General features: G+C 37.6%; 1 protein-coding gene across 4 annotated transcripts in view; it reads left to right on the top strand.

The window, feature by feature from the left end:
• Nucleotides 1-4,039: 4,039 nt before the first annotated feature.
• The window catches only part of AHCTF1 (AT-hook containing transcription factor 1), a 74,544-nt gene continuing 60,281 nt past the window's right edge, over nt 4,040-18,302 (top strand). For all 4 annotated transcript variants that reach the window (XR_010345121.1, XM_012443736.3, XM_021666909.2 and 1 more), the window contains exons 1-7: nt 4,040-4,167; nt 5,861-6,114; nt 7,924-8,104; nt 12,694-12,901; nt 14,392-14,508; nt 15,692-15,776; nt 16,810-16,960. Coding sequence is in view for 3 of the 4 variants with exons in the window: in XM_012443736.3 (XP_012299159.2) it covers nt 4,047-4,167; nt 5,861-6,114; nt 7,924-8,104; nt 12,694-12,901; nt 14,392-14,508; nt 15,692-15,776; nt 16,810-16,960 (1,117 nt within the window). In the remaining variant the exon portion in view is untranslated. The remainder of the gene's footprint in view (nt 4,168-5,860; nt 6,115-7,923; nt 8,105-12,693; nt 12,902-14,391; nt 14,509-15,691; nt 15,777-16,809; nt 16,961-18,302) is intronic.

Genomic DNA, 18,302 nt, shown 5'->3' with positions numbered 1-18,302 from the left:
GTAATCCCAGCTACTCAGGAGGCTGAGGCAGGAGAATTGCCTGAACCCAGGAGGCGGAGGTTGCGGTGAGCCGAGATCGTGCCATTGCACTCCAGCCTGGGTAACGAGCGAAACTCCATCTCAAAAAAAAAAAAAAAAAAATCCAAGCCATACTGAAATGAACAAATAACAAATTTGCATCACACAAAAATAAGCGGTATTAATATTTTGTGACTATTTCAGACATCTCTTTTTGAAGATAAACAGATGGAAGAATTCAGAGACTATTGTATGAAATGCTATTTTTTTAGAAAAAGTTAATTTTATAAGAAATAGGCTGGGCACGGTGGTGCACATCTGTAATCCCAGCACTTTGGGAAGCCGAGGTGGGTGGATCACAACAAGATCAAGAAATCCAGACCAGCCTGGCCAACATGGTGAAACCCCATCTCTACTAAAAATACAAAAATTAACTGGACCTGGGGGCATGTGCCTGTAGTCCCAGCTACTCGGGAGGCAGAGGCAGGAGAATCGCTTGAACCAGGAGGCAGAGGTTGTAGTGAGCTGAGATTGTGCCACTGCACTGCAGCCTGGTGACAGAGCAAGATTCCATCTCAAAAAAAGAAAAAATAAATAAACTGAAAGGAAAGGAATTGTTAAATTTATAATAGTTCTTTTAACATAAATATTTATAAACTTTTTTAAAATTAAGAAACATCTGTCAGAAGTGGCTGTTACTTGTTACTTTACTGTGTGTTTCGGTTTGATGGTATTGATTCTATTCTATGAAAATGGCTTGGGCTGAGTGTTGGAATTGAATGTAGTCCTTTCCGCACTCAATAGAAAGGAGGGGGAAATGCTGAGAAACGGTAATTACTTGTACCTCACATCTCTCTTTTGCCAGGTTTATATTCTTCTCCTTTGGGCCTTAACTTTTCTCCCAAGAAAGCAGCACAGTTCCTGAAACATGGCCCTCTGCTGAGGTCCCACGGCATAGTACATAATTAGGGACTTCTAGACACGGAGTTTTCCCAGGGTTATCTATTTACCCCCTTCATTTTACTTCTCTCCACACACGCTGAAAGATGTTAGAATTCTTTTGAATTAGCCATGCCTGGCTAATTTTTGTATTTTTAGTAGCCTGTTGGCCAGGCTGGTCTCGAACTCCTGACCCCATTCATGATCCGATTACAGGCATGAGCCACTGCGCCCGGCCCAGAAGTGTTCATTGAATAGTCCACATGTCCCCTCTGAATTGAAATATACAAATAGTTTTTATCATCTGCTAAACTTTGTGATTCTGTGCCTAGATTATTTTGTCTGTTTCATTGACCTATTTGTTTATTACTAGCCTATATCACATTGTTTCAGTTATTATAATTTCTTTTTATTATTTGATAAAGTAAGTTCTTCTTCATTCTCTCCTTTGATTGTATTTAGTATTTTGCTATTAAGAATATTATTGATAGGCTGGTGTCTCATACCTGTAATCCCAGCACTTTGGGAGGCCGAGGCAGGATTGCTTGAACCCAGGAGTTTGAGACCATCATGGGCAATACAGTGAGACCTCATCTCTACTAAAAAAATTAGCAGGCATGGTGGCATGTGCCTGTAGTCCCAGCTACTAAGGAGGCTGAGATGAGAGGATTGCTAGAGCCCAGGAGATTGAGGCCGCATTGAGCTGTGATAATACCACTGCACTCCAGCCTGGGCGACAGAGTGAGGTCCTATCTCAAAAAACAAACAAACACAATACTACTGATAGTGTACATTCTTGCACATGTCTTTTCCCTTTTTTTAGACAGAGTCTCGCTCTGTTGCCCATGCTGGAGTGCATTGGTGCAGTCTCTACTTACTGCGACCTCCACCTCCCAGGTTCAAGCAGTTCTGCTGTCTTACCCTCCTAAGTAGCTGGGAATGCAGGTGCACACCATACCCAACTAATTTTTGTATTTTCAGTAGAGATGGAGTTTCACCATACTGGTTGGGCTGGGCTCAAATTCCTGACCGCAGATGATCCACCCACCTGGGCCTCCCAAAGTTCTGGGGTTACAGGCGTGAGCCATCGTGCCTGGCCCTGCCCAGCATTTCTATTGTATATGTAACAATGTCTAAAGTATACCAATGTATCTTTATTCTCTCAGGCAGTAAGAAGACTATATGGTTTATATAAACCCCAGACAGCAGCCGTTATTATTGTTGTGTAGTCAGTGTTTAGATTTTTTCCTATATACTGTATGCACCAGTACTTTGACATATATTGCCTCTCAGACCTTCTGTCTGCATGTCTTTTTAACCTTATATAAATGTCATTTTGCATGTATTTTTGCTGCTTTTATTGTTCTGTGTTGTTTTGTTTGAGACAGAGTTTCCCTCTTGTTGCCCAGGCTGGAGTGCAGTGGCCCAGGTTGGTATTGGCTGACTGCAACCTCTGCCTCCTGGGTTCAGGCAATTCTGCCTCACCCTCCCGAGTAGCTGAGATTACAGGCGTGCGCCACCACACCCAGCTATTTTTTTGTATTTTTAGTGGAGATGGGGTTTCACCATGTTGGCCAGGCTAGTCTCGAACTCCTAACTTCAGGTGATCCACCTGCTTCGGCCTCCCAAAGTGCTGGGATTATAGATGTGAGCCACTGTGCCCGGCTGCTTTTATTGTTTAATAATATATTCTGACATTCATTCATATTGCTGCATGTAGCTGTGATTCATTCTCATCACTCCATTGAGTTTTTGCACCCATTGAGTTTTAATTTTTATTCAATTTTTCATTTTTAGAAAATTTTTTTCAAATTGACTTGATTTTTCTTTTATAACATTTACAGTCTTCCTTATGAAGCTAAAGCACTGATTTACACAAATATATTAGTAATTTACTTTCTAGTCTCTGAAGTCTTTTGATAATCTGATTCTGCTGGCTGTTGGTATCCTTGTGTGTTTTGTTATTTGGACTGTGAGCTAATTTTGTTTATCGCTTTAACTTTGAGAATTTTTTGAGATTCCACAGGATATGTGGTTGTTTCTGTAGGTTGCTTGGAGCATTACCAACTTGAAAATACTTGGTAATAAATTCTTCTCTTGAGGATTTCATGTAACATAGCTTGAATTCTGGCCACACATTTGTGTGAAAGAGAATGTTCTTTTTCTGAGAAAGAGACTCAGAGCCATGGTCAGTGTGGACAGCTTTATTACTTTCCATCCTGTAAACTGAGTATTTTTCTTGCTCACCTTTAGGCCGATAGAGCCTGGTGAGGTTTAATGGCGTTAAGGGAAGGCTCTTATTAGTTCTCTTTGCCCTAGACTTTATCTTTTGCCCCTGGATCTTAGAGTGCCTAAAATAACATCAGGGTTCCCAGGACTGGATTTGATAGCTAACCAACTCAGTCATTCAGAAAGATTATTCTGTATTTTAACTAGCATTTTTTGTTGTTTATGATGGGAATAGCCATTCTGGGAATCTGATCTTCTAAATGAAAGACAATTTATATATTTTCTATCTAGCAAAAGATATGTACCAAACTCAATTTCTGAGGCTTCTGTGAATTTACACATTTTTCTGCCCCTTTACTGAAGAAATAATTTTTCTAAAATATACCAATCACTTTTTTGTGGGGGGGTGAGGGGGATGGTGGTGGTGAAGTATTCTTTGCAAGTAGGTTAGACAGTGAGATGGATTGCACTGAACTCGTGTTCAAATAATCTAGTAAATAATGTATATTCGTAGGACATCTTGCTTAATGAATGTTTACTTTCCTAAAGCTGTTTGGGAAATATTTTCTTAGGAGAGAATACCTTAGTCACAGAGGCATGTCATTTTTTTTGAGACTGGATTTTGCTTCGTTGCTCATGCTGGAGTGCAGTGGCACAATCATAGCTTGCTGGGGCACAGCCTTGAACTTCTGGGATCAATTTATCCTCCTGCATCAGCCTCCCAAGTAGCTGGGACTTACAGGGGCAAACCCTGACATCTGGCCAATATGTATTTTGTAACCAGATTTCTGGAGTTAATCAAGTATACTGTGTACAAATATATCATAATGTTTTCTTTTAAAAATATTTACAGTGGAAGTATGCAAGACCTAAGAGCTCAAGTGACCAGTGGTCTCCTACCGTTTCCAGAAGTGACCGTTCAAGCGCTTGGCGAAGACGAAATAACATTAGAATCTGTGCTTCGTGGAAAGTTTGCTGCAGGTAAAAATAATGTTGCCAAACATATACTAATACAATTGATTTGTAAGATAAATAATAAGTATATATTGTATTTTCTTTATGTGGAAGAAGAGAAAGCAGAACCTGAGATCTGCAATTATATAGCTCTTGAACACATTATGAGTGAACCTCTGATTGGGGGATTATAGTTAATTTTTCCTTATTGAAAATCCCATATATTTTGTATCTTAGTATTATCTGTGTTTGGGAAGTAGAAATAACATGCCACTAGTTTTTCTTGATAATTAGGAAGTTTTATTGTTGATGAATTTGGATTAGAACCTGAACAGTGTCATAAGTAGAAAAATCTAGGGCCCTTGGTAGTAAAACATTTTCAGAAAATCTCATTTTCTAATTTCATTCGCCTGAACAAGATCTTAATATGTAACTTAGATTGTGTAATACATCAGACCATACTAAAGAAGCCTTCTCTTATAGATCTTGGTCTAATGAAGGATACTGCAGAAGACTGCTGAAAATAAGTTTCATAGCCGTCTTCCCAGCAGGCAGACAGTAAAGCATATGTATCAGTCATTTTCTATTTACACTGCTATTCTCTTGAATGTTAAAAGGGGCAACAGTACTTTCTAGATGCCAGGCATTGTATAATGACTTTTCATTGGAGTAGGTATAAAACTTTTCTAAATAGCCACTGTTCTGTGTAACTGAGAATAAAATAGTTTTTTTGATCCCAGTTACACAGATAAGTGTCAGAAAGGAGCTTGGAACCCTGGCATTCTCAGACCCCACACTGCCATGCTACTTTCTTAAAGCGTGGCCTCCCTTAGCTGTAAACTTACAATTCCAACTTGGGTGCTTGATGGATATCTCAAATTTAGAAATAAAAGTTATCATTCATCTGGTTGTTCAAGCAGAAATTTGGGGTCTGTTCTTGATTCTCGTTTTGCTCACCTTCCTGTATGTAATTCATCAGCAAGCAAATCCAGTTAGTTCTACCCCTAAGATGCATCTCCAGTCAACCCACTTCTCTCTGTCTAGTCACTAGGCTGGTGTCGTCTTTTGCCTGCTACTGCTCTGTGCTTCTCCTTGTCCATTCTTTGCTTAGCAGCTGGAGTAATATTTAAAAACATACCCAGATCACGTAGTCACTGACTCGATTTAGACCCTCCAGTGACTTTATACATTGCAGGCAGAGTAAAATCCAAACAGGACTAGTAGGCAGAAAAGAGGTTCTGATATTCCTTATTGTTATGCTAGTTATATCTTAATTTCTCAATTGGGCTGTGAACTCTTTAGAGCTAGAATAATGTGTTATATTTTATAACTGCCATAGCTCCTAGTTTAAATCATTTAAGGTATAACAGAGTAGTTGAAGCATGAGTTTTGGAGTTAAACAGACTTGAGATCTACTTCTGGCTTTGCTGCTTTTTGACTTTGGACAGGTTAAACCGTATTAAGGTTTGGCTGCCTCATTGCTATATTGAGGTGTGATAAGGAATAGGTGAAATAATGTATTCAAGCATATACTGTGGTGGGTTTTACTGAATGACTGTTATTACAATGATAGTGCTTGATTTGTTTTACTAAGTTGAGGATCACTATGTTGTCTAAATGCTTAGATTTCATAATGAACATATATATTTATATGTAAATGAGCTAACTGCTGTTTGTTGTGTATATACAGTATTAAAATAAGCAATTTTTTTTCATCCAGGGAAAAATGGACTTGCTTGCTTGGCTTGTGGGCCACAACTTGAGGTAGTGAACTCTATGACAGGAGAGCGGTTGTCTGCCTACAGATTCAGCGGAGTCAGTGAACAGCCTCCTGTAGTTTTAGCTGTGAAAGAATTCTCTTGGCAGAAGAGAACTGGATTTTTAATAGGATTGGAAGAAACAGAAGGGAGCGTTCTCTGTCTTTATGACCTTGGAATATCAAAAGTAGTTAAAGCAGTTGTTCTTCCTGGAAGGGTAGGTACTGTTTAAGATCCCCGGACATTCTCTTTCAAAACCGAACTCTTGCTGATTATACGTATGTGTTTACTTTGTGGAATTTTATTGACGTACAATATTTATAACTCGTGTACTTTTATGTAAATGTGTTACTCATAGGTAAAGTGTTTAGAATAAAAATGAGGCTAAAAATGATATGTTATTCAAGGAACCTAACATTTAAAATGTAACTTCCTTATTGGTTAAAACATTCCAGAGTAAAAATAGCAATGACATCTAATGTTCTGATACTCTTTTTTTTGTGACAAGTATCATCTAAATCTTGTTCTTATCTCCAGTTGTGTTCTGTGAGGACACTCCAAGTTTATAAAAATGTATTCATTACTATGCAATTTTTAAAATGTTTTTTCCTTTGGAGACTATAATCTTGGAGCATTATGGAAAATATATGCTAGATTCTCAAGATAAATAAATTGAACTTGGTCTGTGCTTTTAAAGAGCTTATAGTCTAGTGAGAGAAGATGAATGAATAAGATTATAGCATAAATATCATGAATACTTTGATAAATGTAAGCACTTGGAACACGTAGAATGGATAATTTCTAAAGAGTTGGACATTTTAGATAAAGAGCCTGGCATGGAAAAATAATAGTACATGGAGCATTTGGGAAACTGGACTTAATTTAGAATGGCTGAAGAGGAGTAAGGGGAAGGAAAAGGTAGGGGCAGAAACAGTGAGGATTCAAATTGTGAATGGCCTTGTTTGTAATTAGGGACTCCTTTGCAAGTCAATGGTAAAGTAATTTTCTTTTTTTTTTTTTTTTTGAGACGGAGTCTCACTTTTGTTGCCTGGGCTGGAGTGCAGTGTTGCAGTCTTAGCTCACGGCAACCTCTACCTCCTAGGTTCAAGTGATTCTCCTGCTTCAGCCTCCCAAGTAGCTGGAATTACAGGCGCCCACCACTATGCCTAGTTAATTTTTTGTGTTTTTAGCAGAGACAGGGTTTCACCATGTTGGTCAGGCTGGTCTCGAACTCCTGACCTTGTGATTCACCTGCCTCAGCCTCCCAAAGTGCTGGCATTACAGGCATGAGCCACCACACGCGGTCAATATCACTCTTTTAAATAAAGGTTAGGCCTCTTCAGTCTTTAAGGTATAAAGAGGACTTAAAACAGCTTTTTTGTAGATGACGTGTTGATGGGGTGCAGCAAACCACCATGGCACATGTATACCTATGTAACAGACCTGCATGTTCTGCTTGTGTACCCCAGAACTTAACGTATAATAAAAAATAATTTTAAAAAAGCTATCTTTTTGTTTATTTGTTTTTTAAAGAGTAAACAGTGAATTTTCTGGAATGATTAGTTTTTACTCTTAGGAGAAGAGACTGTATAATCCTAGAGTAGCTGTTTAAGAGCTTTAAAGTGAGAACAATTAATGATTTTATGGCTTAAATAACTAGACTAACTTTCTAAGCCTCGAGTTATTTCGTCTTTAAAGAGAGGTAATCACACGTAGCCTACTATCAAAGCATTGTCGTGAACATTAAACGAGCCAGTTAACACAATGCCTGGCATATAGTCAGCTCTCAGTAAACATCAACTGTTAGTCCAACTGCATGATTCTTATGTATTGAGTAGTGTTATAATTCCTAATGTATCTGAAGATTTCATTATTCAGATTACAAGTATTAAATGCAAATTTATTCTATATTTAATAATGCTTAAATCCATTACAACCGATAACCTGCTTTAACTTGTTTATTGTGCTGTTAATTGTATTTTCTCACTTTGCAGAAGAAAAGCAAGTTACATATTATGTTTTCTAGGTAACAGCTATTGAACCCATAATTAATCATGGAGGAGCCAGTGCAAGCACTCAGCATTTACATCCAAGTCTGCGATGGCTTTTTGGAGTGGCAGCTGTGGTAACGGACGTTGGACAGATCCTTCTTATTGACCTATGTTTGGATGACTTGTCATACAATCAAAATGAAGTCGACGCATCAGGTAATCAGTTCTTTACTTGAAACCAAAAATTGAGCACCTGGATATTCTGATGCAGTATTTTTTAAAGTAGCCAAAATTTTTTATAGCAGCTGGAGTAAAATAAAAGATACCTTCCTGTCTATTGAAAAAAGATATTTTAAAATCTTTTTTCTTATATTGTTTGAATCTGAGCACAGTGGATACTTCTTGCATAAGATACTGTTTTGTTAATCAAGTGTTCATATGTTCTCAACTAGGCCTTGAGAAAGGTAGTGATAATTGATTTCATTCGGTTCCATGTATATACCTGAATAAGATCTATTCTTAAGTAAATACTGGAATAAGGGCTAAATATAAGAAATCTTCATTCTTATCAGCCAGTATGAAATTATCCTGCAATGTAGAATCTAATATAGTGTTTTTGACATATTATTTATGTTTCTATGGTAACACCAAGATAGAAATAAAATAGTAGGAAATAACAGAGTGATTCAAAGTCTTTCTCACAAAGTAACACCTAAAATAGAAGTAATGCTATTCAGATTCAAAGAAAATAAAACAACTTTTCTCCTTTAAATGTTTATATTTATAAAATTAATTTTTTTTCAAGTGCTTTCGGTTTTTGAAAATTATGAGACTGATTTATGTAGAAAGGAAGAGCTAACCTAAAAATGTGTATTTTACTCTTAATTTTTAGAAAAGGACTGTTTGATCCTGAAAAAATTTTGACTTTGTGAGGACATTCTTGGTTTTTAAGACTGGAATATCAGTGTAGCTCTTTTTATTTATTGATCAGCTCAGAAATCGATAGAAACTGTCAATATTTTATCTAGTTTATAATGTACATAACTAATAAAAATTGTCAGTGTATTAAAAAATTGATTAAAACTGCTATTGGTGGCTGGGCGTAGTGGCTCACGTCTATAACCCCAGCACTTGGGGAGGCCAAGGTGGGCAGATCATTTGAGGTCAGGAGTTTGAGACCAGCCTGGCCAACATGGTGAAACCCTGTCTTTACTAAAAATACAAAAATTAGCTAGGCGTGGTGGTGTTTGCCCATCCCAGCTACTTGGGAGGCTGAGGTGCAGGAGAATCGCTTGAACTGGGAGGTGGAAGTTGCAGTGAGCTGAGATTACACCACTCTACTCTGGGCAACTAAGCGATACTCAATCTCAAAAAAAAAAAAAAAACTATACCTAACAAGAAATGGAAGGGCCAAAATCATCTGAACAAAAATATGCAAAATCAAACCTGAAAAAATTAGATTTGGCAGAAATAATGGTCATACATGTATTTTAAAAAAATCTTCATAGATAGAAGCTATACCTTAAAATTTGATATGTATACAAACCTGATTGATTGATAAAATTTTTGCATGATGTTTAAATGAAAATAATTGACTAGCAAAAACAATAGAAATGAATTTGTAGACTATTAGAAATGGTTTGACTGCTCTTTATAGAAGATCGATCAAAGAATTAAGTAGGCTTGCTGGGCTTTTGTTTCAGAGTGTATTTTGTGGTTAGTTTAGGTGTAAGGCTAATTAAATGCTTATATTCATAATGAAAATTCCCTTCAAGTCAATATGGTAGCGTTAAAACATTTCGGAGGTTGATAATCAGTAGGTGCACAAGGATAATTACATAACGAAAGTCTCTGGATTGTGATCAGAACCATTTCCCAATTTTGACAATTAGGAGCAGTTGAATTTTATAGCACAAAAAATTAAGCTTTTGTTTACAAAAGAAATTTATGATTACAAATGTTGAGGCTTCACTGAAACACACCAAGATAGGAAACGAAGTTCCAAACATACAGTATAAATAGTTCTGCAACTTCCCCAGACTTAACCGGTTTTCTTATGTATCTTTCCACATCAGAACACATAGGGTTTACCCGTTTCTTTTGAGTAAGTTTGTAGTATCCCTTTGTGTGAACTGTTGACTGTGGCAAAATCTGATCACTTCTTCTCTGAAAAAGACGTGAGAAGCAGAAGTGATTTGGGGGTGGGGGGGGTCTGCTCTAGGGCAGTGTCATATGTTTTCCCCTTTTATAACAATGAGAAAATCTGCTCTTGCACAGTAGTTATATTAATATATGGGTCTGAATTTTTTTCTTTTTTTGTTGAAGATTTTAGACATCTTCAGATAGAAGAACATAGGAGTTCCTGTATTCCTATCACCCAAATTGAAGTTAATTTCAGCGTTTACCATACTTGTGTCTATTTAATTCATTCCTCCTCCTTTACCTCTTTTCCTCTGTGTTAGTTTAAAGCAAATAGGGATATTTTATTACATAGTCATAATGCTATTAATTCCTAACATTAATAACACTGGTATAGTCTAATATCTAGTCTATAATCAAATTGATGTAATTATTCAAAGCATCTTTTTACATTTGGATTGTTTGGATTGGAAATGAGCCACAGTCTGCACATTAATTACATTTGACAGTTATGTCTCAAGTATCCTTGAATGTACAATGGACAGCAATCCTCGTTCTGTCCTCTCTGTTTTTATTTTTAGTACCATTGACTTGCTGAAGACGTTATTTCATAGAATGTTCCACATTTTGGAATTAACTGTGGTTTCATGTGATATCATTTATATTTTCGATCTTCTGCAAATGTAAACTAGCTCTGGTTATAGACTAAGGTTTAACATTTTGTCAAGGTACTTTGGAAGTGCTGAGTACTTCATATTGAATCACATCAGGAGACATAGTGTCTGGTTGTTTCAGTTAGTGATCAGTGGATTGATGTGATGACAGCATAATTCATCCTTTTTAAAGTCTCTCATCAACCTTTAAACTAGTGGTTCTCAACGAGTGATGGGTTGGGGTGAATTTTGTCCTCCAGGAGATGTTTGGCAGTGTTAGAAGACATTTTTGATTGTTGCTGCTGGAGGGAGATGGTGCTACTTGCTGCTAGTAGTTAAGAGACTAATGATACAGCTTAGTGTCCTATAATGTACAGGATAGCCCTCAGGGTGGTCCCCCCTTATCTGTGAGGGATACGTTTGAGACCTCCAGTGGAGGCCTGAACCACAGATAGTACCAAACCCTGTACACATTATGATTTTTCCTTAAGTCAAGAACTCTCACCGTTTCATTTAAAATTGCCAGCATGACTACTCTTGTGCTTTGGGGCCATTGTTAAGTCAAATGAGGGTTACTTGAACACAAGCACTACAGTACTGTGACAGTTGATCTGATAACCAAGATGGCTACTAAGTGTGGCATATACAGTGTGGATACACTGGACAGAGGAATTTATGTCCCTTTGATGGTAGCAGATTTCATCACACCACTCAGAGCAGTATGCATTTTAAAACTTAGGAATTTTTTTATTTATAGAATTTTCTGTTTAATATTTTTGGACTGTGGTTTACTATGGGCAGCTGAAACTGGACAGCAGAACTGCAGATAATGGGCGGGAATACTGTGATGCCAAAGTTGCAAATGCTTTCAGCTAATTGTTTCCTTAAGATTCTTGGACAAGTCACTTATTTCATTAAGGGCTGCAAAATGATGATTTATGTTCTGTCAGTGTAAAGAATAATTTTCTCTATTAAGTAGGGCCTTTTGGTCACTCTGAAACAATGTGTACAGAACAGGCAGGATAAATGTTTATTAGTTCCTAAGTACTAATTTTCAGAGTAAATGGGTGATACCAAGTTACTTCCAATGGTTCAATATAAGGTCTTTTGTAGGTGGAGAGGGTCGGCTTCTCCCTCACCCCACACGGCCCTTTTTGGGGGTTAGCATATTTAATGTGTTTCATTAGTTTTGTTGTTTTTGATGCCCAAAATGTCCTGTCTTTGGTAATGAGAGCCCCTTCATGTTGTCGATGCATTCCCTTTCATCTGTGATAGCTTCCTAGATTACTGGCATAAGATGGACCAGGCTCATTTTATGTATTTTCCTCCCATTGACCTGGAGTTAGCCATTGCTTCAACAAAAGTATTAAGGTAGTAGTTCTAAATTTCAGTAAAGAAATAATCAGTTTTATTTATTATTGTTAACCATAAAAAAAATTCTACCTTCGATAGTATTTGAGATGTACTGAGAGAACTGAGAGAATTACTATTATTTTTTTTTGAGACAGAATCTTACTCTGTCGCCAGACTGGAGTGCAGTAGTGCAATCTTGGCTCACCGCAGCCTCTACCTCCTGGGTCGAAGCAATTCTCCTGTCTCAGCCTCCCAAGCAGCTGGGACTACAGGCATGTACCACCATGCCCAGCTAATTTTTTGTATTTTTAGTAGAGATGGGGTTTCACCATGTTGGCCAAGATGGTCTTGATCTCTTGACCTCATGATGCACCTGACTCAGCCTCTCAAAGTTCTGGGATTACAGGCGTGAGCCACTGCACCTGACTAGAGAATTTTTAAAAATTATATAATTAAATGTATTCTTTAAATTTTAGCATATAAATAGTTAAGGATGGCACTTTTCTAGTTTAACATACTTTGGTTATCACTAAACTTGTAATTTCAGTTAACTTCATTTAACTCAGTTGACTTCATTTGTAGCTTGAATAATGGATGACACATTTGTTTTTAATGCTGTTTATAGTTTTTTAACCACATTTGTCTAACTTGTGTTTTTAGATCTTGAAGTTCTAACTGGTGTCCCAGCTGAAGTACCGCACATTAGAGACAGTGTGATGAGAGAAGGGCGCCATCTGTGTTTCCAGTTAGTAAGTCCGACAGGAACAGCCATTTCAACTCTTAGTTACATCAGCAGGACCAACCAGCTTGCTGTAGGTTTCTCTGATGGCTATCTAGCACTCTGGAACATGAAAAGCATGAAAAGAGAGTAAGTGTAACTTTTTCCCTTAGTTGATTATAGGTAGTTTCTTTTGCATATAGCTTGTGTTCAGTTACTAATATTTGAAAATTAGCATAGTGTAAAAAGGGTGGGTAGATTAATGATTGAATGATTATGACTGATTTTTCATGGCATTAAATCAATTTGAATACCATAAAGGAGTGACTTAGCACATGAATTTAGCTTGATTTTTTTTTTAGTGTTAAAAGGCATTACAGTCATTGTGTTTAATAACATGCTAGTAAAGCATGACTTTGTAACTTTACAATGTTTTGGGAAACAACAGACCTTCTATAAGAAGGATGGCTCATAAAATTATACTGCATTTTGATAATGCCCTTTAAATATTTAGTTACATAACAACTTACCATTGTGTTACAGTTGTCTGCAGTATTCAGTGCAGTAATGTGCTGTACAGGTTAGTAGACTAAGAGCAACAGGCTATACCATCTAGCCTAGGTATACAGTAGGCAGTACCATCTAGGTTTGTGTTACCAGACTGTATGATGTTCGCACAGTGACTGAATCCCTAACGAGCATTTCTCAGAACAGATCCCCTGTTGTTAAGTGACACATGACTGTGTTTGTATAGTATGAGTTTTTCAGAAGTACCTTCCCAACAATTATATACGGAAAGTAACAGCTTAAAAAAGTATTCTCGGTTGAGAGGAAAAAAAAAGATTTTTAAAAATCAAAATTACAAAATACTTGGATTTCCAATTTTTTATGCTTTCAAAAAGTCCCCAAAATGTAATGATATTGATACTTCGTAGCTGAGTTAATTTTTGTTAAGAGTTGAGTAGACGCCTGTCTGGCACTGAAGTTGTCGGTTTGTTTGTTTCTCCATTTTTCCCGAGGCGTAACAGTGTGTTTTCTTGAGTAATTTATTTTATGGGAAGTGCATCTCTACTCTCTTTGCTGTTATCCTTTTATCAGCTCTTGCCTTTGAATTTGCTTCTAAAGAAATACCTGGAGTACCTGGCTTCTACAGCAGTGCTTTCTTTAACGCTATCATGTCTTGGTCAGTTTTTGCTTTTTTAGGAGTTTACGGGAACTCTTCAGTTTCTAACACATCTTCTGTTGTAGTAGTGGGGAAACTGACGCTAAACCCGAGCAGCCGAAAGTACTATGGCAGTACCTCATCTCTTTGTAGGGTACCTTTTGTGGGTGAGCAGTACGTAGTGGTGTACGTTGAATGTGTCTCTTAGGACCAGTTTACACGTACCTAAATGCGTACACTTTAGTAATTCTGACTCTTCCCAGTTCTGTCTCTGGGGGATGGGTGCCGTGACCATAGTCTTGATGTCTTGTCCCCTGTGTATTTTTGCAGATAAGATGACTTGGCCATGCCTCACAGATCACTCATTTTGGGTGATTGCATGAACAGTTGGTTACTTAACCCAAATTCTTACTTGACGTACCTTTTTCATTTCTGTAAAATAACTTAAAAATATGACATACTTATTTGTCTGTTTCAGATATTACATACAGTTGGAAAGTGGAAGAGTTCCTGTGTATGCTGTCACTTTTCAGGAACCCGAGAATGATCCTCGTCATTGCTGTTATTTGTGGGCTGTTCAGTCTACGCAAGATAGGTAGGTCTGATATATATGATTTTTAAAAATTAGTCAAAAATAAAACAGGTTTTAATTTCTCTTGGAAAGCTTTGCACTTATGTAGTCTTTTTTAGTGAAGACAGTTCTTTCAGTGAATTAGTGAGTTGTAGTTGAAGTTGTTTTAAAAGTTAAATGGTTGTTTCTACATGCTTGAATAATTCTGAGATATCAGAAGAAATCGTGCTTAACTTGCATGTTTTTCACAGAATAAGAGAACCCTCCAAGTACGCTGCTCTCTTGTTCTTAGTCTCAGTACCCTGCTCTCTTATTCTTTTAAGTATACTTGGAGATTGAGAACAAGAGAGCTACGTACTCAGCAAAGGACTGAGGAGTGAGTAGTGTGCTGTGAGGAACTTTAGGAAGGTGTGGTATGCTAGAAGCCAAGTGAAAGAATTAAGAACTAGTAATAGGAGTTATTAAAAGGGGTCAACTAGTAATAAGATTCCAATTCAGATGATGTGGCTCTGGAATCTGTGCTCTTAACACTTACTGCATGCTTCATGCTTGAGTACTACAGGTTGATCTAGTATCCTCACTTTGTGTCTTTATTGTATAGGCGTCATCTTCGTGGTCCTGGGCAACATCCACATTTAAAAAAATTTTTCCCCCACCCTTCCCCCAACCGTCTTTCTCCTCCCTACACTCCCCACCATCCTTTGAACATCTACATTTTAAGTAAAAGAGTACCAAGATGGAGGAAGAGACCAGGACAAAGGCACAAAGGACATTTTGTCTATTAAGGAAGGTTCTCTGAGGTTACCATGGGATAATTCTGTTTACATCTGGCCACAACTTTACTGCAGGGCTACTGCACCTAGCTGCAAAGGAAGCTGGGAAATGTGGAACTTCAGGCAACCATGTCTAGAGTACACCCATTGAGGAAGGAATATTTAAGAAAGAATATTTGAGTGATCAGTCTTTGCCACTTAAGATATCACCTACAGTATGCAAACAGCATCTTAGTTGATTAGAATTAATAAAAAATAAAAATCAGTTATTTCAAAGGATTACATTTTATGAAAACCAAGTAATACTAAATTCTTCACAGTGATCTTAGTTTTGTCACATGCTCTCAACATTGTAAGCAAACTAAACTCACTTGGACAGTAAGAGATGTTTAATGTATTAATATATTTAGTGCATTTTGGTTAATTTGTTTCAGTGAAGGGGATGTTTTGAGTTTGCATCTGCTGCAGCTGGCCTTTGGTGATAGAAAATGTTTGGCATCAGGACAAATCTTATATGAGGTAACTGGTCATTGTACTATGGGTTTGTATTACCATTTGTTTTTCTATTTTAAACGTGTTGTCTTTGTTTCAAGATATTGAAAAGCTATTCTCACATCCAAGTTAATATTGTATTCATAATATAGTAGAAGTAGTATTGTTAGAGATCTTCTTTTATCTCTAGATCAGAATATCCAATAGATTAAAGATCTGTTTTACCTATTTACCAAGGTAGCACTATTAACTTCTCATGTATCATTTTCCTGCACAGTGAGGGGACTAGAGTAGACTCAGGCATGCGGCTTAATTGATACCTAGGAAAAATCATTCGACTTCGTTGCTCTGACATACCAAGCATTAAGCCATGGGGTGATTTTTATAGGAGGGTATATGCATCTAGACTTTTAAATGGCTACCTGTTTTTCTGGCTGAATTCCTGAGGAAGTAGTCAGGGTGCTGCTAGTAGCCATCTTCTGTACACCCTCACATACCTGTCTCTAGGACTAACTTTTCTTAACCTAATGTTTGAGGGGTATATAAATTGGTTTCAGAGAATCCATAATCTCCCTGAATTATGTATGGCATTTTTATGATGATGCATTTTTATGGGAAGTCTCATAGCCTTTTGTCAGATTCCTAAAAGTATCAATAAGCTAAAAAAAAGGTCTAAGAACTACTCTAGAGCTAAAAAAAAGGTCTAAACTATTCTAAGAATTTCTGTGGGAACACAGCTATGGGATTGCTGGTCTGGGATGTATGCATATATAATTTAGATAGTTATTCCAGTTTATATATCAACTAGTAGTGCATGAGAGCTTCTTTGTTTAATAACAACTTTAGAAGACTTGTTGGTAATTATTTTTGAGAGACTAAATCTCACTTTTTATTTTAAAGTATGTAAAATTTTAGAGGCTTTTCCCGTGATTTGTTCTCTTCAGTCTAAAATTGTTTTCTTTGTATTGTGTGAACAGTCTTGAAATTTGGAGAATATTTAATTTTAGAATGGCCTTTTGCCTAGAATCAGATTAATATTTGTGTGCATTTTATGTTGTAGGGGTTGGAATACTGTGAAGAAAGATACACTCTGGACCTGACAGGTGGCATGTTTCCTTTGAGGGGACAGACGAGTAATACCAAATTGTTGGGATGCCAGAGTATAGAGAAATTTCGATCTCACAGTGACAGGGAGGAAGGCATGAATGAAGGTTAGTTAAAGTACTCTAAATTTTGTCATGTGAAGGCTTGATTTAAGATTTATGACAGGTATTTTTTCTAGATTTCATACTCCTGGCAGTTAAGAAAATTAGTAATTACAGAATTTATTCAGGTCTATATGACATACTAGATATTTCTTGCTCCCCAGATTGCTAGGGAGAACTAAAAAATAAAATAGGTTAGGGGAATGAAGGACCCTTTTATTTAATCTTAGTTCTCAAAACAGACAGGCAAAGGTGATCACTAGTCTGAGCTAGTGTGACTAGTCTTTGAATAATGTTTACCTGTGTATTTTTCGAGCCATTTGTGGCACACCGGCCTTGGTTGTCTTGAATGTTTTGTTACCTTTAGTGTCATCGCTTTTTCCAGCATAGTAAAATTTGCATCTGTTTTTTAAGCCAGCATTATCGTCTAGCAGCCCTATCACTAGCCATGACCTTTGACATTTCAGAGCCCTGTTTCTCCATCTGTAAGTGGGATAATGCAGTTAGACCTTTGGCAAAGGGTAGTTGTGAGGTTTAAATGAAATAGCATGATAGGCTCATTCCATTCCGGAAGTGCTCACCAGGGCCCTGGTTGTATTTGTGTTCTTATTGGAATCCACTGTTACAGTGTCTTTACCTACAAATGTCCTCTTTGCTAGGGTCTGTATCTGTACTTCTGATTCAGTTTTCAGATCCAGTTAAACATGTCAAAAACAATTTGTCATGAGCTCACATCTTTTTAAAAATTTTATTTATGCCGAGCGCGGTGGCTCAAGCCTGCAATCCCAGCACTTTGGGAGGCTGAGGTGGGTGGATCATGAGGTCAAGAGATCGAGACCATCCTGGTCAACATGGTGAAACCCCGTCTCTACTAAAATACAAAAAATTAGCTGGGCATGGTGGCGCGTGCCTATAATCCCAGCTGCTCAGGCGGCTGAGGCAGGAGAATTGCCTGAACCCAGGAGGCGGAGGTTGCGCTGAGCCGAGATCGCGCCATTGCACTCCAGCCTGGGCAACAAGAGCGAAACTCCGTCTCAAAAAAAAAATATTTATTTATTTATTTATTTAGATACAGGGTCTCACTCTTGCCCAGGCCAGTCCAGGGCAGAGTGTGGTGGCACCATCTTGGCTCGCTACAGCCTTGACCTTCTGGGCTCAGGCAATTCTCCCATCTCAGCCTCCCAGGTAACTGGGACTAAAGATACACACCACCACATCTTGCTAATTTTTGTATTTTTTGTAGTGACAGGGTGTTTTTGTTTTTGTTTTAGAGACAGGGTCTCAACTGTCGCCCAGACTGGAGTGCAGTGGCGCGATCTTGGCTCACTGTAACCTCTGCCTCCCAGCT

This window comes from Aotus nancymaae, unplaced genomic scaffold (assembly GCF_030222135.1).
Source record: "Aotus nancymaae isolate 86718 unplaced genomic scaffold, 86718_ANA_hifiasm-v0.15.2.pri h1tg000032l_0, whole genome shotgun sequence".
NCBI lineage: Eukaryota > Metazoa > Chordata > Mammalia > Primates > Aotidae > Aotus > Aotus nancymaae.
This window is presented reverse-complemented; position numbering and strand designations above follow the sequence as displayed.